This window comes from Drosophila arizonae, chromosome 4 (genome assembly GCF_054131065.1).
Source record: "Drosophila arizonae isolate 15081-1271.41 chromosome 4, UAZ_ARI_1.0, whole genome shotgun sequence".
In the NCBI taxonomy this organism is placed as follows: Eukaryota; Metazoa; Arthropoda; class Insecta; order Diptera; family Drosophilidae; genus Drosophila; species Drosophila arizonae.
The window spans coordinates 15678011-15704302 of NC_142924.1; the positions used below are offsets into that span (position 1 = coordinate 15678011).

Sequence of the window (26292 nt, forward strand, 5' to 3'; positions counted from 1 at the left end):
GCAATAAACTAAACAACGCTCGTTGTGTTCCCTTTGGCTCTGTTCTGTTTCGGGTACTGTCCTTTAGCAGCAGGCTGAAAAATCGGAATGGTATTTTGCCTTGAATACCCTGTTAACAGGGAGTGGATGCAAAAAATTGGGGTATTATGTGTGCCAACGGCAAGGTATTTTTAACTGTGTCAGAAGTACAGGGTATCATATAGCTGAGCACACTTAACAAGATTTGTAGGAAATAAAAAATGGGCTATTATGCATGGTATAAGGTTTTGTAAGGTATTTACTGCCATAAGTACAGGATATCTTATAATGGGAAGTGTGGGAAATGTGAGGTTTTTTGTAGGGCATCAGCTTTTACCATATGTACAAGCTATCGTATAACCAGAAGTATGTGAAAAATAAGGTATTGCATAAGGTGTGGCATCAACTCCAGCAATGTATGTACTTTAAATACTTATAGCTGAGACATTAAACAAGATTACTATATTTTATCTGCTTTATTAAGAAACTAGCTGGCCCGGCAAACGTTGCATTGCCCTCTATATTATTTCTAGGTAAAAAATTGTTGAAAGCTATGTTGTTCAGGCTGGGATACACTGATAAATTTATTAATCGGATTTTCATTCAAGCACCTTGTTGTAAACGACATTCTTCGTTTTTTGGTCGGGTGCAAGAACAAATAATGCGGATCGTTTGCCAACACGTGAGCATGCCACGTACAATTGACCATGAGAAAAACACGCATTTTCTAGATTGAGGCCACAAATAGTCAAAGATTGGCCCTGTGACTTGTTGATCGTCATGGCGAAGGCAAGACGAAGCGGGAATTGAATTCGTTTAAATTCAAAGGGCATATCTGTTGAGCTCATCGGAATCCTAGGAATAAGAACTTCCTCATCTTTAAATTTTCCTTTGAGTATCAACGCGTGAATCACATTGCTCATCAGTTATCACCAAACGCGTTCCATTGCACAGTTTTGGTTGGTTTAAATTTCTAAGCATGCAAATCATGGAGAATTGCTCTTTTCATAGCTGTGTTCATTTCTTGACGCCGGTCAAGTTGTTCTTCCATATTGCCCATGAAGTATATTTGCAAGAATTTTTGCTGTGCATCTTCAATAGGTTGCAATGATCCAATGCGATGGCAAATCTGGCCTTGAATCTTTAAATTCAAAGCCATAGTTATTATAGTTATATTTACAAACACTATTTACAGAAATCTAACAAACTACATTATTCAAAATTTTTTTTTGGCAGTCATAGAAAATAAAATTTTTAACGTAAATTACCTTAAATATCCGTCTCCAATATTTTCCGCCCCAAATTATGTCATTTGGAAACAGGCATTGTATTTTTGAGTGTTCGCTAGAAAATGTCGTGATTCTAGTGTTTCGCCATAAAGCAGGGAACGCAATGGCTATGGTGACCGCTAATGGCAATGTCACTTTACCACTAAGGCAGCACAAACCGGGCGTTTCACCAGCAAACTTCAATGCGCCACAATGCTAGCAAACAACGTCCATTGGACCAATGCAAACTAAACGATTCAAGCTGTAATCAATGGTGCAATCATATCGAAACGCTGCTCGATTCAAATCAATCCTTGAACCATTTCTTATTGCCATTTCACGGGCTGCCTCTCTTTGAGAAGCACGAATTAAGGCCCTTCTTCCCTGGGTACTAACGCGGAGCCTTTCTCGGGCGATTTCTCGCTCTTCGTCAGATAATTGACTCGCGCTATTCCGTTGCCTAATTGCATTATGGGTCCGCCGGGAAAGATTAGATCTTCTAGGACGCGGCATTTTTATTAATAGTAATACTGCCCTCGCACAAAACCATATAAAACAATCGAGAAATATAAATATAAATAATTTACACAAATTTATGTTTGAGACAAACAAATACCTGAACTTTCGAGATATTTAGCTTTTGTAAAAGTCCAAAAATACAATTTTTAATAATTAACTTTTTTTTTTTTAATTTCGAATTTTGAATTTTGAATTTTTTATTTATTTTTGATTGTTAGGTTTTAATCTTTTGATTTTTTTTTTAATTTTTGCAGATTTTTGATTTGAAATATTTATAAAGTTTAAAAGTCCGAAAATATAAAAAGCCAAAATACACTTTTTAATAATTACCTTTTTTTTTTTAATTTCGAATTTTTAATTTTTTATTTATTTTTTGAACAGTCAGGTTTTAATCTTTTGATTTTTTGCAGATTTTTGATTTGAAATATTTTTCCTTTTGATTTGAAAATTTTTTTTTTTTTTTTTTTTTTTTTTTTTTTTTTTTTTTTTTTTTTTTTGAATAGTCAGGTCTGCTCGAGGTCAGGAGACCGTAGACTGACTGACTACATTTGTTTATTTACTTCTACACTATTGTCAAAACTGTCACTGTTACCAAGCCTACTGGGTATAAAAAAAATTTGAACATTTGGGGAAAAAACCGCGTTTTTCAAGTATTCGGCAAATTTTTTCAGTATTTTTAAGACCCTATACTAAATCGTTCAGACAAATCCAACACAAATACCATGAAATTTAGATGATATCTTATTAATTTCTTTTTTATAATTGATTTCTCTGATCACAAAACATTTAGATGATATCTAAACCTTACAGTATCTAAAATAAAATAAATCCTTGACAGCAGACCCTTGTAAGGCCTTGGAGTAATCTAGGCACCTAATGCAGACTTACATCATTTATGTTACAAAAAGCCTTTAATTTGGAGTCTTCCACCTGCCAACCTCTCCATTACTGGGTATCTGCCAGTAAAGTACTTTCAATCAGCGCTCACCTTCTTTTCTTTTTTGGCTATGAACTCTTTAGACTTTGGTCTTCTATCTGACAGCAGCTGTTTACCGTTGACTCTCAGCGCTGCTGTGCAGACACGTGTATAGGTGTTGGAGTGTGTGTGTTAACCGCGCGTTTTTAAGCCAATTTACCCCGACTAATCAGTATAAACCACTTCAAAGCAGTAGCTACATCGACACAGCGGAAGTAGCAACATTTTCTTCTTTGTAATGTGCGCAAATTCCAATGTGTCTGGAGCATTAAAAGGCAACAGCATCAGTCAGTCCTCAATCCAAAAGCGCAAACTTGGCTGCTGGCTTTTACTCCTTTGCCATCAAATAAATTGACTTTACTCAGTGTGGGGTGCATACGATATGCGAGGGAATACGTAACAGGGCAGAGAAAGAGAGCGAGAGAGAGAGACAGGGAGAGAGTGAAGAAACGTACGCTTGAGAGTATGATATGATGTACCTATATAGACTATACTCTATATACTCTACTCATATAGTTTTTAGTGATCCCATTTGCAGAGCATTTGCCAGTCGATCACAGCCGCTCTTGAGTCTGTTTATGGCGAGCAGCGCGAACTGCTCCAAGTGTTAAGTGATCCGTGGCAAACGTGTTAAAATGTGTAATTTAATTTTGAGAGCGCTTTAAATGCAACTCTCGCTCGCTCGTTCGCTCGTTCGTTGGCTCTCTTTAGCGATTTTTACGGGCCGACATGTTGAGATTTAAGCAGCAGGAAAACATCAAACGAACTTGGCCTTTTCGAGAACTTTAAAGCGTCGATAAAGCTGCAGAAAGTTGGTCAGAAAGTTTTGTCGGCCCTGGCAATAAGCAAAATAGACAAGCGCAAAAAATTGGCATTGACAAGACAAGCTGAAAGTTGACTCGAGCTTTGGGAAGCCAGCGAAGCAGCAGGCAGCAAGGCAGCAGACAGCAAGACACCAAAAACTAAAAGTCTCAACTCTAAACTCTCAACTTGAACGCAATATGTCAATTTGGTGTAACAACTCGTTCAGTGGGACGCTAGATCTCTGGCCCTGAAGGGACACACAGCTCACGCAGCCCGAGAGCTGAAGCGAGAGTCCCCACTCAATTTGGGCCAGCCACGAGGACAGAGCGTGGCAAGCAAATAAAAATACAAGAAATAAAATCAAGTAAAAAAGGGAGAAAGGGAAAAAGTTTTAACAACTTGGTCAGCCGTTGAAGTTTTCTAATCTGTTTCTTGTCGGTGGGTGCAGCCGTAGCCCAGGGTTCGATTTTTAAACGAGCCTGGCCATTGATCTGTTGTTCGGCTTGTGCTGCTGGCCAAGTGTTTATTTTCCCACTGCTGTGCCTTGGGGTTTGTTTATTTGTCGACTCCCAATGAGCGGGGCAGGGGTAGCACCTCAGCTCAGCTCAGCTTAGTTCGACTCGGCTCGGCTCAGCTCCGTTCCGAAGTCAACTTCTATAGAAAGTCAATAAAACTGTTTGACAACTCACTGACTAACTGAATGGACTGCGTGTGTAGTTATGTGTGTGTGTGTATGTGTGTGTTTGGAGCCTTTTGGGCACATTAAATTTACAATTTATGGCTGACAATCGAAAGCAAGTTTTATATCTCTCTGTAAATGGTGGAACTGCTCGGACCTTAAGTTATCTATGCGAAGGTAAAGTAAAGACGAGCTCTCAGCATATGGAATATTTGGCTTAGAAGGCGTTGCAGTCTCTTCTATTTTCAATTTTTAATTTATACTTTTTTCAATATTCGTAGAATAATTTTGGGTGGAATTGAACATATTTATTTTGCTATCAACAAGTTCTGCCAAATAAAAATAAAAAAGCAAATAATTTCTGTAAAAAAAAAAGCATTTCGTTCCTCTTGAAGCCTGTAAGACTCATCATTGATTGATTGACTGATTGATCCACTGACTGATAGGCACTCAGTAATAAAAATTTAAAACTGATTAACAGTTAACTTTCTGATTGATTGTTACTGCCTGACGGATTAACTGATTTCCTTATTAACTCATTAACTCTTTGTCTGACGTAAACCTTGATTGACAACTCTCTTTGATTGAGAAACTCCTTAGCAGCCTTACTGAAACTCTTTCATAATTGACTGATTAATTGATTGTTGGATTGCGCTAATGACTGAGTGTGATGGACTATTGGGTTTTCTCAATTAATGCTTGACTGATTGATCTACCATCTGACTGTTGAACAAGCTGATGGTCAATTGGGTGTACTGTTTGATTGTCTGGCATATTAAATGATTGATGTACTAATTCGCTAGTATATCTATCTGCCTGATCAACTGATAGAATACAGATACAATTTACTCTCCCTCTCTCTCCCTCTCTCTCTCTCTCTCTCTCTCTCTCTCTCTCTCTCTCACTTTCTTACCCTCACTCATTTTTCTCTCTCTCTCTCTCTCTATCTATCTATCTCTCTCTCTCTCTCTCTCTCTCTCTCTCGATTGATTGACTAACTTAATTTCTGTAAATAAAAACTCACTTTATTATATTACCTTATATCAGGAATGTTCCACAATTGCATCATAATGCAGAATTCATGTTCGAACACGAAATTAACGCGTTCTCATGCACCCAAGCAAATGCAAATCATTAAGGTTATTCTCTCAACATAATTATGGTATTGGAATAATGATGAATATATGGATGCCAATGGCACACAAAAGGAGCAATGCCACAGTGCACAAAATGTTGTTAAAAATGGCAATTATGTGCATGCAGATACATATATAGAACCTGTGTGTGTGTGTGTGTGTGTGTGTGTGTGTGTGTGTGTGTGTGTGTCTTTTGCTCACACAGAGAGCGATGCTGCCACATTTGCGTAATTTATCATATTTTTACACGCAGTTTTATTTCCATTTTCCGCTTGGAATCCTTTTTTTTTTTTCTTTTGGCATTATATTATTTCTTTTTTTACTGCTTCGATTTTTAATCGATTCGATTTATAACAATTTGCGGTAAATAAACTCACGTTATAAATTGCTGCATATTCTTTTTTATGCACACTGAACTCATTCTGAGAGCTTGAGAGTGGGGTATATTGTTTCTGTGCATGTTTTTGTAACAGCAGCTTGAAATTGAAGTTTAAATACAACTTAAAAGTTGTGGAAGCTGGAGAGATTTTACATATTTTTCTTTTAATCTGTATAATTGTTTAAATAAAAAAATATAAATTAAAAATTTATTATATGTTTTAAAAATATTTAATTTAAAATGTTGCTTACTGTTGAATTAAATTTTTTTAATTTAATTAATTTTAATAATAAATTTATGTATTTATTTATTAAAAATTTGGGGTCCGTTCATATAAGATATATTTATCATAAATACTAATAATAAAATTTATGGATGATTATCATTTTTCTTATCAATATATAATTACAAATTATGTGGTTTTTGTTTTTTATTTTTTAAAATATTTAATTTTTACAAATTTTTAATTTAAAAATAAATTTAAATAAAGTGCAATTTTTTTAATTAATTATACTAAATATTTATATATAAGGTATCTGCCAGTCAGTCACACTTATCAACATCACACTTACGAGTGTTTTTTAAGTGCTGGCCGCGTGTCAGCTGCAAATATCTTTACAAGTCATTTTTATAATCGTTACATTTAAAGTGCATTGCTCCCAACTTATTGTTGTATTTTATTTTTTATTAAGGAATCGTTGCTGTTGTTGTTGTTGCTGCTGTTGTTATTGTCCGGCACGCTTGCCTATAATTAATGCATAAATTATGCACACAAAGCGATTGCAAAATTACAACAACAACAACAATTACAACAGCAAAAAGAGCAAAGGCGAAGGGTAAAGGACAAAGGACTTGACTGTTTGTGTCTGTGTGTTTTCTTATAGCTTGTAAATACGCGTAAAACTCGTAAAACTTTGCATGCCCATTTAACCGTAGGCGCTTTTAATACGATAATGACAATATTTCACAAAAAGGACTCGCACAAAGGACACAAATAAGGTAGCCGAGCTGAAAACAACAGGACAGCACTCGGAGCTATATTTTTTTTTACTCTTGTACTTTTGCAGCTGCTGTTAAAGCTGCGGTCAGCGGAAAAGACATGTTATGTATACGCAAGGATATGTTAAGTATACGCAGGACATGCTGAAGATTTGAACTGACAAATTACGTATACGCAAGGATATGTTAAGTATACGCCGGAAATGCTGAGGATACGCAAATGATATTAAGTAATTTGTTAAAAGAAATTTGATAGAAATTTGATGAAGCAATAAAAGGAATTCGTGTACAAGAATTTTATTGACTAGAGAATTGATTAATTGATTTGGAAGGCGAGCAAAACTTTTTAGTTACACAAACTCTTAGCTAATAAGTAAATACAAAATATTCATGTGACTTTACCACACAGGCTACTTCTCTGAGAGGCAACAAAAACTCCAAAACAATGAACGAGAAGCATAGTAAAATGTATTTTTTGCTCTCTGCTCGCGAGACCAACCGAGCCAATCACATTCAATCGTTCTCGCTCTATTGGTAGAGCCCTCTGGTTCTTTTAGTATTCGTTTCCAGTAGAGCACTTTGAGCTGAACTATTCGTGTGACGCTCTTTTCACGAACATCATTTAGAGAGAGGTACGATTGACATTCGCACAATGAGACTCGGCAATAGCTCAAACGATCTTCAGTCAGAGCAAACGATCTTCACATTCACATACACACATACGGTATGGATGTGTTGTGGATGCATAAACTATTCGTAAAATCCAACCAAATTTCAATAATTTTCTATAATTATCAAGTCACTTCATTTTGCTTTTATAAATTTGGAAAGTTCTCTACCTATACTCCGGCTTAAACAATTTTGTAATCCCTCCTCAGTATTCATTTTGAAAAAAAAAATCCCTAAAACAATTTTAGTCAGAACTGCTTAAGCTTTTAGTTCAATTAAACTGAAATGAATTGAATGGCTTTGCCTTGATCTGCCTAATATCTATATATATCGAAAAATGTATATCTATAATCATATATCTCAATAGAAATCATTAACATTTAAGCTCAAGCGAAAAGCGCAACTATTGAAAAATTTATAAACTGTAAACTATTGCAGGATAATAAAAACTAATCTCAACAGTAAACTAGCCACAGATAAACTACAGGATAATAAGAAGAAGAATACGAACATTGTACATTTGCTATTTCCCAGAGGGAGAAATCCCATTGGCTCGGCTGGTGGGTGAAGGTTTGGGCAATGGAAAACCATTTAGCCAATTTAAATGTTGTTCGAACAAGCCAAAGAAAGCAACACGAGCTACGCTGCGTAATAGACAAACCAAAAAATCAACAAGAGGAAGTGGAGCGAAGGGCTGGGGCAGCAACAACTAGATAAACTTGCGTCACATGCACCACCAGAAGAAAGCAGCAAATTGCATGCAGCAGCACGGCAAAAGACGACAGGAGTTGGAGACTGAGGATGAGGCTGGGGCTGGAGCTGCCCTTGCGTGTGCTGCTAAGGATGCCGGCACACACACACAGACACACACATATGCGAGTGCTCATTCTCATCGTTTTGAGTCCATCAGTAACTACTGCCAGCCGCTGCACTCGCCCCCGCCGTCCGCCCCCTCCCACAACCTTCAGCTATGCAGTCTACACTGCACTTAATTAGATTGCGCTCCGGGCACATGTTTACTCTAGCAGCAGTTGCACAAAAAAAAAAAAAATAGAATAGAAAAAAAGAAGGAGAAAAGAAGTGGAAAAACAACGAAAAGAAAAGAAGAACTTGCAACTGGGGTGAAAAATCGTCGACACAAATGAGAGAACAAGCGAAATGCAAGGAACTCCGAACAGAAATCAACCAAACAGGAGCAGGAGGAGGCAGAAGAAGAAGACAAGAAAAGAAAAACTAAACGAAAAACCACTAATAAAACACATTTCGCCAGTGAAAGTGAAGACACAACGAGAATTGTGCCACATTTAAAAGTAGTTCGAGTATTCCCCAGATATCCAATATAACAGCAACAACAACAACAACAAGAGTAAAAGAGAAAAAAAACAAAAGCTCTCTAATAACATCATAATAACAGAGCTGAAATTATTTCCCCAATGTCTGCGCCCTACTCAGGGGGCAACGAAAATGCTTTTCATTTTTTTTTTCTTTACGGATTTGTTCTTTGAATTTGAGTTTCTAATTTGAGCTGAAAGAAAATCTAAAGAAGATTTCATACGCTGACTGTCTGGGAAAACAAATATAATATATTTGTATATTGACAAGAAATATTTATAAAAATGATATAGAAATCGTATTAATATAAAAAAATGTTTTATATAAACAACAATAAACAATAATAAATAAATAAAATAGCAGATAAAATTTATATTTATACTTTTTTTATTTGTTCAAAAGATTAAATAATATATATAAAAAAATAAAATAAAATAAAACAGCAGCGAAATTTTCAATGCCTTTTTTTTTAGAAAAAAAGAAAAAGCTGAATATATATTTTATTAAAGATTATTTTTGGTTTTTATTTCGAGTTCTTTTTATTTATTTTTATTATTTCATTGTTATCCTTCTAAAATGCTGTTGATATTTTTTTTATTTACGTTTAAAATATTTTTGTTTTTATTTATTTTTTTTAAATATTTTATATTAAATTTTTTTATTCTGGTTTTATATTTATTAATTTAATTTCATTCTTTCTTTTTAATGCTTAATATTTTATTAAATTTTTATTTTTATTTTTTTAATTTAAATACATTTTTGGTTTTTATTTTTCGGTATTTAATTTACTTTTATTTATATTTAATTTATTTGTTATATTTTTATTTTTGCAAATCCTTTTATTTGAATATTTAAATATATTTAATACTTTAAAAATATGTAAAAATAAACATAAGTGTAAACTCAAGTTTATATTGTTTATTCCGCCTTTAATTTTCCTAAAAGTCAAGCCTTTGTTTTATTATAAATATCATCAGCTTAAGCTACCCCACTCTGTCACTTTGCTTGGGTAGCGCCAAATGGACTCAAAATCTCTTTTGCTAGTTTTGTGGGATTTCTCTAATGTATGTATATACATACATATATACAGTTACATATACATATATCAATTTGTGTTGTAAAAGGAGCTGCGGCAGCAGTGATAGCACATGTTGCCACAGTTTTCCCTCCACATGGACTTCCCGCGGGAAACTTGCCTTGATTATGACAGTTGGTTAACATGTGACAACAAACACAACAACAGCAACAACTACGACTGCTACTAGCTGACTAACAACTAACCCATTGTAAGGTTTATTTTTTGCTTGCTTGCTTGCTTGGTCAATGTCATAATTTGCCACATGTCTCTTTGGCTTTTGACAAGGACATTTCTTGGGGATTTGTCGTTGAAGGAATCTGAGCGCTGCTTCGTTTGGCTTAAGCCAACAATTTGGTTGGCCAGTTAAATGCGAATGTACTACCTACCCAAAGACCCAACGAGCAAACCCTTCAAGCCTTTCTTGGCATGTTCTCATGTAATTACTTCGCTTTGCCCGAAATGCGGGTGGGCGTGAGGCGTGTGGCGTGAGGCGGGGGTCAGGGGTTGCTGCTATCTCTATATAGCGCTAACTGGCCTCGATTGTTGAGTGATAAGTGCTGCTGCCTCTGCAGTTGCATTTGTCAGTTTTTGGCTGGGCTGCTTGGCCGTTTGTGGGGAACGGAATGAGACATGGCCAACACATGCCAGCATTAACTAACTCGCGTCCAAGGTTCGTTGGCGTTGGCGGTTTCGAATGCCCTGTATGATTGAGGTAAAGGGGTTGCTTGCGCTTCGATGTAACTTTTGACAGGTCTATAAAATAATCTATAAGAAATAATCAATAAGAAATTGTATTAATACATAAATATAAATAAAGTTTTACTATTGCTTTAACAATTGGATATTAACAGTCGGACAAATATTCTATATAAATGATTCTCGTGCCATTCGACTTATATAGCAACATGTATGAAAACTTCGCTCGAGAGTGCCTGACTAAAAAATACCCTGAAAAAACCATGCTCGATTTCTCTTCTCCACCTTATATATAAATGCTGTGCTAAATTAACAGCTACCTATCTCTCAATTTTTTTATTTTTTCTATTTATTTCAATTTTTTGTATTTCCTATTAAAATGTAATACTTATTTAATATATTCCTTATGTATTTTTTAATACGATAATTATTTATCATTTTCACTATTATCGTATATGTTTTCTCTTTATATGTTTTCTCTTTATATTTAAATCTAAAAATTTTTCCAGTCCTACACAATAAATACAGGGTATGTTGAAGCCTAACATTTTAACACATGTCACTCTAATTTTTTGTGTGCTTTCCAAATGTTGCTGTAAATTGTTAATTAAATTTTTCTGTTCTCATTTTCTAACGGACGTGTGGGAAAATGTAGCCCAAAAACTACAACACAAAAAGAAGTAGAAGAAGAAGAAAAGAGGAGAAAAACAAACAATGCCCCAGCCAAGGGGTTAAAGTTAAGCAAAGCTTTTTGCTATATTATTGTAGCTATGTTGTAGGTAAGCTGAGCTGAGTAATTAACAGCAAATGTAAGTTGTAGCTGCCAGAGGGAGAGTGGGAGGGAGAGAGTGAGCGGGAGAGTGAGAGAGCGGCTTTAGAGATAAGCAGCATATGCTATAGATACTTGATAGCTCATTGTGGAAAAATCATGGCAGGCCTTGGAAGAGAGCAAGCGAGTAGCCAGAAGCCAGAGCCCAGTGCCCAGAGCCTTATACTATTATCAGCAGACACGGCCAATGGCCAGCAGCAACAGCCGCAGTAACAACAACAAACAGCAACTTGAAGCAATTACAACAATCAACGTTCGCCGCACGATAAGCGATAGCTGCAACAACAATCCAATCGTGTGTGTGTGTGTGTGTGGCTTACCCAAGTGCTGGCCCACAATGAACCGCGATTACAAGCACAAAACCGAGGGCCCAGCTAACAACAACAACAACAATGGGCAATAAACGGATCTGAGAGCGAGGCAGCAACGTTTTTGATTGGTGACTGCCGCTGGGGTAAGCTAATGAATACAAGTATCTCATAGACACACACACACACATAAACACTGTGTGTGTTTGTATGCATATGTAATGCTACTTAAGTGCCGGCTGCCAACAGACTCGACTCATTTTGTTTATTAATTTAAAAATGCAACAGCCAGCAAAAGCCATTGGCAACATATGCGAACAGTAACAATGTGAATTAGAAGATCAAGAAGAAGAGATCAAGAAGAAGCAACAAATATAACAACAACAGCAGCAACAAGAACAACAACCACAACAGCAACAACTCTTGGCAACATTTGCTGTTCAAACGAATTAGTTGAGTTCTAGGCTCAGTTGGCGGTTTGTGTCTTCGCTAAGTTATTTTCAGACACATTTGCTTTGCCTTTTGATTAATCATGTTAGTTATGCGACTTATATTTGCTCTCATTCGCTTGCTTAGCTCTTATAATTCACACTTATATTAAAGTAAGCTGTGTTCCTTCAAGAGTCTTATACTTCAGTTTTCATGCTCTATAACCGATATTTAAAGCTTGAAATAAAGCGAAAAAGAGTATAATATTTGTGTTCAAGAGTGTATAATAAGTAAAATAAAGCAAATTCAAGTGGTAGCTAGAGCAGGAGCAAGTATAAGAGTTACAATTAGAATAAGAATCTACTAGATGACAGGCAGATGCAATTAAATACATATATACACATATATATGTGTATTTATTTATGTATATGTATTTATTTATGTATATATATATATGTATGTATATGTACATATATTGTTGTAAATATGTATTTATATATAGCAAAATTAATTTATTATTAATATTATTAATGAGAATATTTACTATTAACCATTTTTTTTTTTTCTAGCAAATTTTTAAAATATTCCTGATTTCCTTTATTTTTATTTCTTTTTTTTTTTTGGGAAAACAAAAATTAAGAAGTTAATAATATTAGAAAATATACATGCAGATGTACATACATATGTGTGTATATACATATGTATGTACATTTACATATTTCTGTATAAATTTCTATAAAGATATTTCTTTAAGAATTAAATTTAATTTAAATTTCTATAAAAGATTTCCTAGGTAGCAATCTCTGCTTATTCAAGTAAAAGCAAAAATGGGCAGTTGTCAAGCCCCAAAGCCCAAATTCCAATCAGTACGCACATGTACACAAATACATTAATACATATGTATACATACATTTATATTTACATATATGCATACATATTTACATACATACATTTACATCTGCGTTATGTACATACATCTCAGTGTTCGTCATGTCCCTCTATCGTGTTATTCGAATACGCCGTTACGAATCGTCAGGCACATGGCCAATTTCGAAACTGCGACGTTTCTTCGTTCGCTTTTTGGGTTCTTAACGATATGCGACAATTTCTGACCCCAAGAGACCAAAATGCGAGTACAGCACGAGCAAGAGAAGGCAAGAAGCACGAGAGCATGAGAAGCGACGAAGCCGAAGGCAACGCTCGAAAACGAAACTGAAAACCAAGCGATCGAGCGAACGGTTGAGTTGAATGAAGAGAGCGGGAGGGGGAGAGGCAGAGAGTGTGAGCGGGAGAGAGGCGTCGCACACAGCTGCACGCATTACGCCACAAATTTATTTGGATTGGGGTTGGGTCAAAATTTAAATATTTCAGCGCCAACAACAAAAACAACGTCAACTGATTTTTCGCGTTTCGGGCGCGTTTTACTTGATTGCTCGAACGAACGAACAAACGGTTCTTCATCGATCGATCGATCGATCGCTGCCCCAATCTACGATTTTGCCTGCATATTTGTTGCCTGTTCTGTTGCTTCTTCTTCTTCCGCTGTTGCTTCATCACAAATAAATACAAATGTTGGTTGGAAATTGTTTTCAACTTGGTCTTGAATTGACACCCCCCTCTCCCAATACTCCACTCGCTCGCACACTCTTGACAAACACATTCCCCATTTATAAATTTTTATTGCCTGATTGAGTTGACTTGGGTTGGGCTTGGCTTCAATGAGGGTTCGTTTTTTGGGCTTATCGAGGCGATAGAACCGGGCAAAAACGGCAACAGTTACGATCGTTATGAACGGGCTCCCCTTCCACACTGTCTAGCTGCTTGGGCGCCCCTCCCCGCTGCCTCCTTTCCCTTCCACACCCTGCTGACTGTTCGTCTTGCGCTCGACTCGATTTCTGACCTGTGTCAATATTTATTGGCTTTATTTACAGCCAGAGCCGCTTTTGGTATTTGCATTGAATTCGTGATTAATTTGCCTGATAAGCAGCAAGCCGTATGAGAGCCATGGGGATAGGTCTGGTATTTCCGATATTACCTAATTGAACATTGAAACGAAAATTATTATCTCATGCAATTAATTCAATATTTTAATCATTTATTTTGATCGCTTCCAGGAAAAGTTCATTCTCACTCAATTCAAAGTAGCTGAGATTTTTACTCGAAATTATTCCTTCCAATCACCGATTTCAATCTTACTTTTGTTATGTTCATCCATCATTCTCTGACTCATTCTTGCCTTCGTAACATAGGCTAATCTGCATGCTCTTCATTTCCATACCAAATTCATTATTCTAACTGATCCCTCCCCTCCCCAGCTCAAGCCTTCTCACCTATGTATCTCTTACACACATTCGTATAGTAAGCGCATGGAGAATTTCAACAAACCGTTTTATTGCCGCTCAATTAACTGCGTAAAGAGCACAAATACCAAAGAAATAATAATAAAATATAGGAGTCAAAAATAAAAATATTAAAGCTCATCTCGCACATTCGAAAATTTAATCAGCAGTAGAAAACAAATTCCGCTTGCATGACTTTTAATTTGGCTTGAAAGCAAATGCAGAAGAGAAGAGGAAAGAGGAAGCATGCAAAGGCTGCAACGGAAACGTCGAGCGCTCCCTCTGTCTGACATGCGTGTGAATGAGAAGGAAAGCTTTGCGCTTACGATTTTCTCTCTCTGTTCTCTTCTTTTATTTTTGCCAGAATTGATCATCGCAACATTTGTGCGGGCACGTTGTTGTTGTTGTTGTTGTTGCTGCTGCTGCTGCCCCTTGTGCCCTGTGTATGTGTGTGGGGCAAGCCGAGGGCCAGAATATATACAGAATACATTAATTGACACTTGGCCGGAAATAGTTCATTAGGCATAAATTACATACATACAGACAAAAGCCACTCTCCTCTCTCCCTCCCACACTCACTAGATTATACTGCTTTTTTTTTTTTTTGCTAGATTTCAGCGGCTTAAATGACTGCACGGGAATTCTGTCGTTATCGCCGTTTCCAATGGGCAGCGTACAAAACGTTGCAAGACACAAATGTTGGGCATTAGCATTAAACAAGACTCGAGATATGCTGACACACACACACACACACACACGCCAACAGGCAGAGCCACATACACATGCATACGCATGCGTACACAGTAAATCTGCCTCTCTTCTGGTCTTTATCTATGCTCGCTCTTCCTTTCTCTATCGCACTGTCGTCGTTTTGGTTAGACTCAACATGTGTGCTCCAAATGTTTTTTGTAAGTTCTTACAAGAGCCTGGAAGAGACTGCGCGACTGCGCGACAGCGGCTGCAAAACAAGGCAACAAAGCGCAGACGTAAAGTAAAGCAGAAGCGAATGTAAAACACACAAAACAAAAACACAAAGTGGGCATATTAATAAATTCAACTAAAACGCAATTGAACGCGACCTCAGACATACAGGCACAGACGCAGACGCCAACGTTGTCGCCGTCGTCGTCGACGTCGCCACCAGCAAACCAAACTAAAGAGAACCACCATTAAGCGGGCTCAAATCGGCCGCGCTCCCCAACAGTTCCCTCCTACAACACTCACTCACACACACATGCGCATAATATTTTACTCATTCCCCTTCTTAGAAACTGCAGACAGTCGAATGCCGTGCAGCAACGAAATGGAAAATGGAATAAGTGCAACAATTGTAGAAGAGGGAGCAGCGGATCGAGCTATGTACAAAGTAGCCGATTAATGAATGCAGCCTAAAAGGGCGGCATAAGCATGCAAGCCAAATGCCCTACACCCATTAATATGTAATTTAAACTAATTTGCATATTTGCATATATTCAAAAGCTAATTGGCTCAAAATTATATACTCACCTGCTATTAATCACATATGATTTTATACATATTTATGTAGTATACATATATGTACATATGTTCTGTATATTTTAGGACAAATATTTCTATATTTATTTATATGCAAACCACAAGCTGCAAAGCTTTCCTAAAAACGTTGACTATTAATTCCACAATGCCTTATCGCTTAAGTGTAGGGCATTGCATATAGAACAGTTTACCCATCTCCAACAATAACAGCGCGAAGTAGAATCGACGGCAGCTACTGAAAAACGTCAGCGATGCAAACGCGTCAACGGATTTTTGTGTTACACATAATTTCAGTGCTTGATTTGTTTCAGTGTGTGCGTGTATGAATGTGTGAGTGACGTTGTCGTCTCCGTCGCTCTTCTTTTTTTGCGCTCATTCTTTTGCTCGCTTTTACTTTCTGTTGTTGCAATTAAACGGCGTTTTTCCGTCTGAACACCAGTAAGACGAAAGAGAGAGAGAGCGAGAGCCGACGCGAGCCGAGCTCAGCCAACGGCCTGGACTGCTCTTTGAGCGCATCGTACGCTATCGTTCGTGGCGGCGACGCCGGCGCAGGCGTCGATAACGGTAATACCGCCGCGCACACACGTTGTGTATTGGCCCAGGCAGCGACGCCGAGCACAATTGTCCGAGAGAGAAAGACAGAGAGAGCGAGAGGCAGAGTGCGCGCATGTTGAGCGCGCGTGATTTTGTGGCTCTTTCGCCTGCGCCTGGGTCTTTATTTGTGGCTCGCGTGTGTGTGATTGTGTGCGTGTGTGTGAGTCGTGTTTGTGTTTTTATACCCTTGCGCTGAGCATTCGAATTCTATGACGAAGTTTAACAATTGCTTCGGCCCTCACTCAAATGCCGTTTGCATGACAAAGTCGCTCAGAGTATTTAGTGTACTGCATGCGAATGTGTGCGCTTCTTGTATGTTTTGGCTTCGCATCGTGAAATGCGGGCTTGCTGCTAGCAGCGCTGCTGACGTCGTTGCCATCGACGTTGTCGTTGTCGTTGTTGTCGCGGCCGTCACAGCTCGCGGTGGTTGTTATTTTTTTGGTTTTGGTTTTTAGTTGCTGTTTAAACTTGGTCGTGAGAGGGTAGCAGCCCCCGTCGTCAACCATTGCCACCCAAACGATCGCGCGCTGGCAAAAAGCAACAAAGTAAAGTGAATGTGATAAGTGAACTTTGGGTCAAGTGAACAAAGTGAATTTGGCTGGCGCGCTGGCCAACAACAATAAATACAATATTAATCTACACATATTGCAACAAATTCTAATGGCGCCCGCTGCCGTTGTTGCCTCGTCGGGCTCCTCACCCACCACAACGAATTCGCTGCAGGACATGAGCGCCGCCGCCGCGGCCATAGCGCTGGACATGAAGCCCAAAGTCGAATTGGCCGTGGTGCCAGCTCAAAAGATTAAGAAATGTGCGTACAAATCCAATGAGACTCTAAGCTGATACCCTCTCGACAACAACAACAACAACAGGAACAACAACAACAATGAAACTGTTTACTTCCATTGTCTTTCCAGTGGTGCGCCGTAATGCCTCCGACAAGCTAAAGCTCATCAAAATGGTGCACGACAATCCCATCTTGTGGGACTCGCGCCTGCCCAACTTCAAGGGCGCCGAGGAGGAGAAGAATCGCGCCTGGGAGCACATTGGCCGGGAATTCAATGCGCCCGGAAGACGCGTTGCACGCGCCTTCAAATCCCTGCGCGAATCGTATCGCCGGGAATTGGCCCACGTAAAGTTGATGGGCAACGGATTCAAGCCAAAGTGGAGCCTGTACGAGGCCATGGATTTCCTCAGAGATGTCATCAGAGAAAGAAAGTGAGTACGAATTGCAAGCGAACAACAAAATCAAAACAAAAGCGCGAACAACCCTTAACAAATATGAATAGCAATAATTAGGGTGGACCTAACACACATTTTGCATGCACTTGTTGAAGTACAAATAAATACATAGCTTAGAAATAGTTATTTCAAAAATACTTAAATTCATATAATTCAATTAGTACATATTATTAATATAATTAATATTAATATAATTTAGCTTGTCCTATATTTTATATACAATATTTATTTATTGGCAGACAAAAAATATTGAAATCTATTGATTATTAATTAATTACTTAAGAAAGAGGTAAAAAAAAATATTTCAATATTTTTGTGATTATATATATATATATATAATTATGTTGATTATTAAGTAGTTAGATTTGAGTTCATATACTAATTTAAATAACATTTATTATTAGATATATGCATTGGGTATTAATTTTTAGGCTCAGCCTAATATAATTTAGCTTGCACTTTTAAGGCTCAGCCTAATGGAATTCAGCTTTGTGCTTCCCAATCGTGGCACACATATGCATATTAATAGCCTAGAAACTACTGGAAAACCTTGCTCGCAATATATTATTATGATCGGGCTGGGCTTATCGGACTCGGCTCGGCTTACACCCACCTGAATTTGGTCACTTTCCATTTCCAATCATTGAATCCAATCGTGCCTTCCATTGTCTCTGCCCTTTGACTAATATTACAACTGAAGTCGGCAGCGATAAGCGATTGTTGTACACGCATTGGAAGCCGACTCAGACAGAAACAGCAGCAGGCGTAAGTGTGTGTGTGTGTGTGTGAGCTGTGGTATGGGGCAAAGACCAGCCTCAGAGTATGAATAACGGTTCATACTTTTGGTTTTACCAGCAATTTTATATGAAATGAATTGAAACCTCAACTTTAGATTAGCCAGACTTGACTTGGACTACGGCCAAACGCACACACAGGCACATGCGTACACATGCATGCATAAATATAGAATTTGAGGTGTTCTTCTTCTTCCATGTTTTGCTGTCTTTTGCATTGCTGTTTAGATTCGCCGCGCTGCTGCAGTGCAAAGAGCAAAAAATTCGATTCTAGCCAAAAGTCAGAAGCCAGATGAACGTTTCCTTTGCCACGTTTCAGTGGATGACTCAATCGATCTTGTTTTGAAATTGAAATGATGGCGCATATAATATTCTTATTGTAGGCGAAATATATATACATACATACATATGTATGTATTCAATACATATATGGTACTTATTTGTTGTTCAGTGAAGTGAAACATGGCATAAGGCGATTCAGTTTGTGGGTTAAGCGGGGCGGCGAGCTCTTCATGATGTTCATTCTTGGAAAGCTGACTTCCACTGGATTAGTGGGCCAGTTGAATATAAAGTTTAGTTAGCTAATGAAATAAATATTGAATTCTGACTCAGATAAATATGTATTTTTGAAATAGTATGTAAAATATGTATGTACGTAAATTAATTACTTCATTCTTCCAGCAGCTGGAATATTGGAAAGCTAGGCTGTAAGCTGGCAGACTGGAAACTTTGCACATTGTCATTTTGTCAATTCTTATCAGAAGTTTTCGAAATATGCATTCACTCTTATATTTCTATGATGACTCATAGTATAAGAGCTGCTTGAAAAAGCAATTCAATCATGATCAGAATTTTTCAAATATTTTTCTGGTTGATTGCTTAGTTTTTATTTTGAGTATATTACCTAAATAAAATACTAAAAAATACTACAGTATAGCTAATAGTATAATAGAAGATCGAGTTAAGGTTTTTATTGTGATCTAAAAAAAAAAAAAAAAAATGATATCTTAATTTACATTTTGTAATGATCCTTAAAACATAAATCAAATGAATATTCTGTATAGAATATATTCTATATTAAATATATCAATGTTAACTATTTTTTTAAATATATTACTAACATATTTTAATTTTTATTTTATTCTTATTATCTATATCATGATAGTCCTTTGCCTATCTTATGACGTTTGTAGCCCCCTCATTTGTTTTATCTCTGTTGCATTGCTCTGCCATTTTCATGACACGAGCAAAGAGGGAAGCAGACAAATCTCCGCTAAGCCTCTGTAAAAACATCTGCCCAATATACACACAGACACACACACACACATGCACGCACACTTGCATATGCAAATATGCGAATATACGCGTATTTTCTGCTGCGAAAAAAAAAAATCACGAAAAACGTTGGACGGAAAAAACCAATTCGAACAAAGAAATGACCAGGCTCTGGCCTCACGGCTCTCGGCTCTGGGCTTCTGATTCTGTGGCTCATGTGGAGCAAACAGCCAATTCGCCGTGCCCCTCGCCGCACTACGCTCTATGAGTGGATGTGTGTGTGTGAGTGTGTGGTGTACTTTATGTACATATATTTATATGAAATAAGGCCATTTCCTTTCAATTGACTGTACCCACATCGGCAGCAGCAACCAGAGCTGAGGCAACACAGTCGGCGGCCCCGGGTCCACACATGCCCGCACACACTAACACATACACATAGACTCACACACACACATACTTATTTAAATTTTTATTATTTTGAGCTGATAACAGACAACGGAACGGGCCGGGCTCGGGCCCGAGACCGTGGCTTGAGCCATAAAAACAGATCTTGTCCAGAGCGAAAATTATACAACGCTATTGTTGTTGTTGTTGTAGCTATTATTGCTGCTGTTGTTGTTGTTGTTGTTGTTGCTGTCGGCATCGCCACTTGAACCAAAAACAAAATCGAGGGAAGCTGCAAAAACCAACAAAACGCTTTAGCCTTAGCGGCTGCTGCCTCCGCTGCCTCTGCTTCTGCCGCTGCTGCTGCTGCTGGTGGTGGCAGAGCGAACGAGCGAGCGAGCGAGCAAACCAAACGAACACGAATGCAGCGCGAGCGGCGCGATGCGAGCGCGAATGAGCGCGCTAGAGAGAGTGATAAATTAACGCAATGAGCGGGCAGCAAATATGAAAATGACAATCAGCAGCAGACGGGGACAAAACGAAGGAAAGAACAAGCGAACGAACGAACGAACGGCGGCGATGAGCGATTGCGGCGAGTGGACCAAGTTTAGAAAGAAGCGTAGATTAAAAATGTTTTTTTTTTTTTCTTTTTTGCGAGAGTGAGTGAGAGAGGGAGAGAGCGTGATTATATGAGTGATTGCATGTGTGTGCGTTTGGCTGAGCAATTGAGGCGACGCAGCCAAACGGACCAGGGTTAAAAATAAGTACACGAAGCGAACAGCCGCCAACGGGGTTGGTCGGTCGGTCGCCAACGGCCAGATGACCAGGGTCTGCGGCGCTCTCTTTTATGCTCGCTCTCTCAGCCCACTCTACCCCCCTCGCTCGCTCGCACGCTCCCTCTCTCAGTCGGTTCGTGTTCGGTTCTGTGTCACGCTTATGATTTAATAAGCAAATGAGCTGCAAAATTGATGAAATTATTGCCGAGCCAAGCGACCCGCTTACCCCGTCCACGCCCCCGTCACCCCAGCAATTTACCACACCCCAAGCTCTACGCTCGGGGCCGAGCCAAGCCGAGTCGAGTCGAATCGCCAGCCTGAGTGGCTTGACCAACCGCGCCCCATAAGCATAAAAACGAATCTCAGCTGGTCTCCAGTGGGAAACTGATCACCCAAAAAAAGAGAAATACTTTTGCATATGCGTCACTTGAGGCCCCACAACAAATACTGGGCGTATACCCAATTTGCGCAAGAGTGCCACAGTCCACTCGAATGCAACGCAAATGTTATTAAAATATTTACAGCGATTAAGCAATCGTCAACCAAATATTTATATTTTGCAATCGTTGAGCGAAGCATGCAAAATATATGATGGATTGACTGATTGATCAGTCATCAGTATGAGTAACAAAAGAGAAGAGCTATACAAATTGACAATCAAAATTAACTTCCAACTTTGTTTTACTATAGCAAATTGGTACTGAGTAATCTATAATATAAAGGTCCTTAAAAAATAAAAGATAAACCAGAAAAACTATTACATAAAAAATTGAATAGATTGAGGGATAATATTATCTGTTTCTTAACCTATCTCTACATATTTATTTGTATATTAATTTAACCTTATAAATGTATAATATGATAATATATATTATAATAATATTTCTCTATTAATCTTTATTTCTGTTTAGTCATCTGTTAATCAATCGATTGATCCTATCTCTCTATTTATTTTTTAAGACATCTTCATTGCTATCTTTGTAATATGTTTTATTATATAATTCTTATGATATCTATATTCATATATGATATACACGATATGTATCTTAAAAGCGATCCTTGCATGACCAGCATCAAGGATCTCCTTGATCGTAAATCTATTGCTACTATTACAAAAACAATATTATTTAAACTCATATAATTTAATATAAATTATATAAATTATATTAAATTATATAAATAAATTTAATATAATTTAATATAATAAAAAAAAAAATTAATTCAAATGTCTCAAAGTACAACGCATTTCACAATTATTGTTAAGAATTTCGCGATTATATGATTCTTGGGAAGCTATCATAATATTAACCACAAATAAAAATCTTTGTAGATTTGACTTGACTTGACGTCTTGTCATTCGGTTTGGCTTATCAGAGCCATTCAGTTCAGTGCGGTTCAGCTAGGCTGAGCTGAGCTCAGCTAAGAGCGGAAACTTGACCATTAGTCAGTCGTTAGCGCTGATAAACCGACGAAATGGGGGAACACAAAAATTGGAATTCCTCATAGAGAGCTACACAATTAAATAGATATGCAAACTGTCCATCCACTGGGTTTTGGCTGGGTTCTGGGCCCTGGCGGAAGCAAACACTGATAAGACTTGGGAAATAGACGAAAAATAAACACAAGAGAACCAAATGAAGGAGAACCGCAGAAACCACAAGCAAATAGCAAACAGCGAACGTTTCTTCGCCTCTGTGAACATGTGAAAATCCATTTGGCCCTGATTATGTGGAAAATGTGAAATATGTTAAATGGAAAATGAGAAATGGAAAAAAAAAATGGAAAGATGGAAAATGTGAACGCATATCATTTTACAGTTCCAATTGTCAACTACCTGCCCCGGAGGCCCTAACAGCAAAGGGAGCTCCGTCCTGGCAACTGGGCCCAAGCCTTGGCCCAGCCACAATTTCCCTCTTACCCCCGTCTCGCCTCGCCTTGGGTTGGTCTAAAAATAGCCACGTCTCGCTGCATTCGAGGCATTCAGGCAGCTGTGGAAAATGCGCCTGAAATTTGAGTAGCACAAGAAACCAGCCCCGAAGACTAAAACCAAAACAGGAGCCAGAGCCAGAGCCAGAACCAGAACCAGAATCAGAGCTAAACCAAAGCAAAAGCAAAAGCAAAAGAAAAAGCAAAAGCCGAAACCAGCGAAAAACATCACGAGTTTTTGGGTAGTTTCGAGTTTTGTTGCTTTCTTTTATTTTATATTTTGGGGGTTTGTTAGAGCACGTTCCTGTGATAGGGATTGTGTCTCTTTGGGGTTGCTTGGCTCCATTGTGGAGTTATTTTTAGAACCGTTTTACAACTAGGGAGAGAGTGAGAAAGCATTGAGATTCTGATACATGTTATGTAGATCAACGAAAAATTAAATAAGTATATGAAATCGTGTTGCCAAAGGTCAATAGACTAGAGATGTGATCTATAATTATTAATTATTAATAATAATAATTATATAAGAAATTGCTGAAATCCTATATATAGTAGTAGGCCATGACATTATCATTATTCTATAGCACCTAAGTAGGCATCCGAATAGTTATTATAGAAACATTTATCATTTGTGATTTATTCGAACTGTTCTACAAAAAGCAAACTGCAAAAAGCATATATATCTTTATCGAAAGTTTTCATAATCTAGAGCTGCGATTCCACCTAATATGCCTAGACGCCATTCCAAGAAGTATAAGCTGTAAGATTAATAATATTATTTTCTATATTATCAAATTATGGTTCTTAGTTCGTAGCTAATAATAATAACTATGCAGACTAATATATAATAAATATATTGTATACGGACTATAAATATATAAAATAAATATAAAATATACATATAGATATATATACATCCATGTATATTATTTGGTGTATTTATAAGTCGGATAAATGACCGCATAATAATAATATTAATTATTAATCATATTTAATTTGGTTCCTATATTCGTATATAATCTTTGAATAACATATCGGAATCTATGCGTATTGGCTGATACGACTATGCATATTTATCGTTTATCGATAGTCTTATTATGGTTCTAGACCAATTATATTTCATATATGTAGATGAATTAGATTAGTTAATAATATATACCATGAGTCTGTTAAAACTTGATTTTCTGTCTCTTTCTTATGTTTTTGTTACCCCTTATTCCACTTACATTATAACTCCAACTCTCTCTCTCTCTCTCTCTAGGGGCGCTTCGCATACTGGCGATCTCAGTTTGAGCGCATTTGCTCATCACTTGCACAATAACAACAACAACAACAGCAATAATAACAACAACAATACAAGCAATAGCAACAACAACAACAACAACAGCAGCAGCAACAACAACAACCATCACAGCATTTTGAGTGGCAGCAAAGCAGCAGCCGCAGCCGCAGCCGCAGCTGCAGCCGCTGCCGCTGCCGCCGGTTTGAAGTCGCACTCATCCTTCATCGATGCATCGGAGGCTGCACTGAATCTGTCCAAGTGCTCGGGACTGAATTTGAGCCACGATGATTACTTCTACGATTACAATGTAAAGTCGGAGCTGGATTTGTCGGCTGGCGGCGGCGGTGGGGGCGGGAGAGGCGCCCGTAAAGCGGGCAGCAGCAGCAGCAGCAGCAGCGGTGGCAGCGCCGGCTTAGGCTTGCGCTTGCCCTTACCCATAGCGATGCCTATGCTGCCGCTGCCCGCCCACCAGCACCAGACGCTGGCCACAGCACAGGCCATACACAATGAGAGCCGCGTGAGCTCCACACGCAACGACAGCGCCGCTGCCGAGGCAAATCATCAGCGGAGCTACGATGATCTCGATGCCAGCTCGATGCGTAGCGGCGACGAGGATGCTGGCAATGCCTCCGATGAGGTGGAGGAACTGGAGGCCATCGATGCCGACTTTCCCTATCCCATCATACTCGACTCGAATTCGCCGGGCAGCGACAATGGCGGCAGCGGCAGCGGCGACGCCCAGACGCCCGTCAGTGGACGCAAGCGACGTCGCGCTGCCGAAGCGGAAGATCTGGATGATGAGGGCGACATGGATGGCGATGACTATGAGGATCAAATGCTGCAGCAGCATCGCCACTTGCGCCAGCAGCAGAATGTCACAGCCGGTGACCTGGATATGCCGCCGCCGCAGACGGTGCGCGAGGTGCTCAACTCCAAGTTCTGTGGCTTCATCTCGGCCAAGCTGAACAGCATGGAGGACTCGGAGGCCGATAATCTGATGAATCGCATACTCCTGCTGGTGGTGCAAATGCAACAGTGCGAGACACCCAAATAGGCGGAGAATGTGGAATCAAATGTGGGTTTGGGGTTTCGGGTTGGGCTTGTGCTTGGGGTTCGGGTCGGGTCGGGATTTTTATACTAGTTTATAAGCAGAGGAAGAGCTCATTATGGATTAATGCAGCTGCTCAAAGCAAAACGTTTTCTTGCCATTTACCAAAATGTTTCACAAATCTGTACTCTCAATATGCCATAAATCATAAATCATGCCAAAATTGTGCCATGCCAAAAAAGAAAAAAAAAAAGACGAAAATATAAGAATTAATGGAAGACTTCTTTAAAGCTATATCCCAAAAAGAAAAGAAAATAAAGAGAATGAAATATACAATTGTATGAACTCAATGAAAAGACACAACAACAAAGACAAAGATAGTTAGCCATATATGAGATTTAGTTTATTATAAACGTTAATTTAGTTCTAAGTGGATCTAACTATATATACATACATATATACATATGTAAATGTCTATATATGTCTATATTATAAAACTGTTTCAGTTTGATTTCTAGCTCTCTTCAACATTTTTTTTTAGTTCTACCTATATATATCTATATATTATCTTAGCCAACGTCTCATCACATGTTATCTTATAGTTTCTCTTCTTTTGAAGATAGTTCTTAACTCCAATCATGAAGAGTACAAAACAAGAAAATTGTATAAATACTTTGGAAGTTCTACATAAAGTGGCAAATACATATTAAATATATTATTTCATATACATTTACCTTAAACTCTATTCTTAGTTACTAAATAAATCATATTTCATTTAAATATCATTTCTCCAATACGTTTGCAAAGCGATGTAAATATTTATAAATGAGAAGTTAAATAAAATATACATATTAAAGTTATTAAAAATTGTTGTGAATATTGTGAACAAAAAACAAGGTTAGTTTGAAAAATTAAATATATATATTTGTAAATATATTTAAACTTATGTGAGCATAGTTTGTTAAAAGATTTACTAAACAAATAATATATATCTA

General features: G+C 38.0%; 1 protein-coding gene and 1 long non-coding RNA gene across 3 annotated transcripts; one reads left to right on the forward strand and one right to left on the reverse strand.

Moving 5' to 3' along the window:
- Nucleotides 1–570: 570 nt before the first annotated feature.
- Nucleotides 571–2491, reverse strand: LOC149269203 (uncharacterized). 2 transcript variants are annotated; one of them, XR_016269873.1, is made up of 2 exons: nucleotides 2136–2491; nucleotides 571–1816 (listed from the first exon to the last, which is right to left on the reverse strand). It is a non-coding gene; the product is annotated as an uncharacterized LOC149269203 (long non-coding RNA). The 2 variants fall into 2 exon arrangements; XR_016269874.1 differs by lacking the exon at nucleotides 2136–2491 and adding an exon at nucleotides 1903–2125.
- Nucleotides 2492–16847: 14356 nt separating this feature from the next.
- Mes2 (Mesoderm-expressed 2) lies at nucleotides 16848–26008 on the forward strand. Its single transcript, XM_089466829.1, has 3 exons — nucleotides 16848–17378; nucleotides 17485–17785; nucleotides 24229–26008. The coding sequence occupies exons 1-3, from the start codon at nucleotides 17228–17230 to the stop codon at nucleotides 25301–25303; spliced, it is 1527 nt and encodes a 508-aa protein (XP_089322955.1). The 5' UTR covers nucleotides 16848–17227; the 3' UTR covers nucleotides 25304–26008.
- Nucleotides 26009–26292: the final 284 nt, after the last annotated feature.

What these genes read in the sequence shown, in the direction of transcription:
- Mes2 (XM_089466829.1), top strand. Translation starts at nt 17,228, where the DNA reads ATGGCGCCCGCTGCCGTTGTTGCCTCGTCGGGCTCCTCACCCACCACA. An exon ending in AGCTCAAAAGATTAAGAAAT is followed by an intron (nt 17,379 to 17,484) that starts GTGCGTACAAAT and finishes TTGTCTTTCCAG; the next exon opens with TGGTGCGCCGTAATGCCTCC. An exon ending in GATGTCATCAGAGAAAGAAA is followed by an intron (nt 17,786 to 24,228) that starts GTGAGTACGAAT and finishes CTCTCTCTCTAG; the next exon opens with GGGCGCTTCGCATACTGGCG.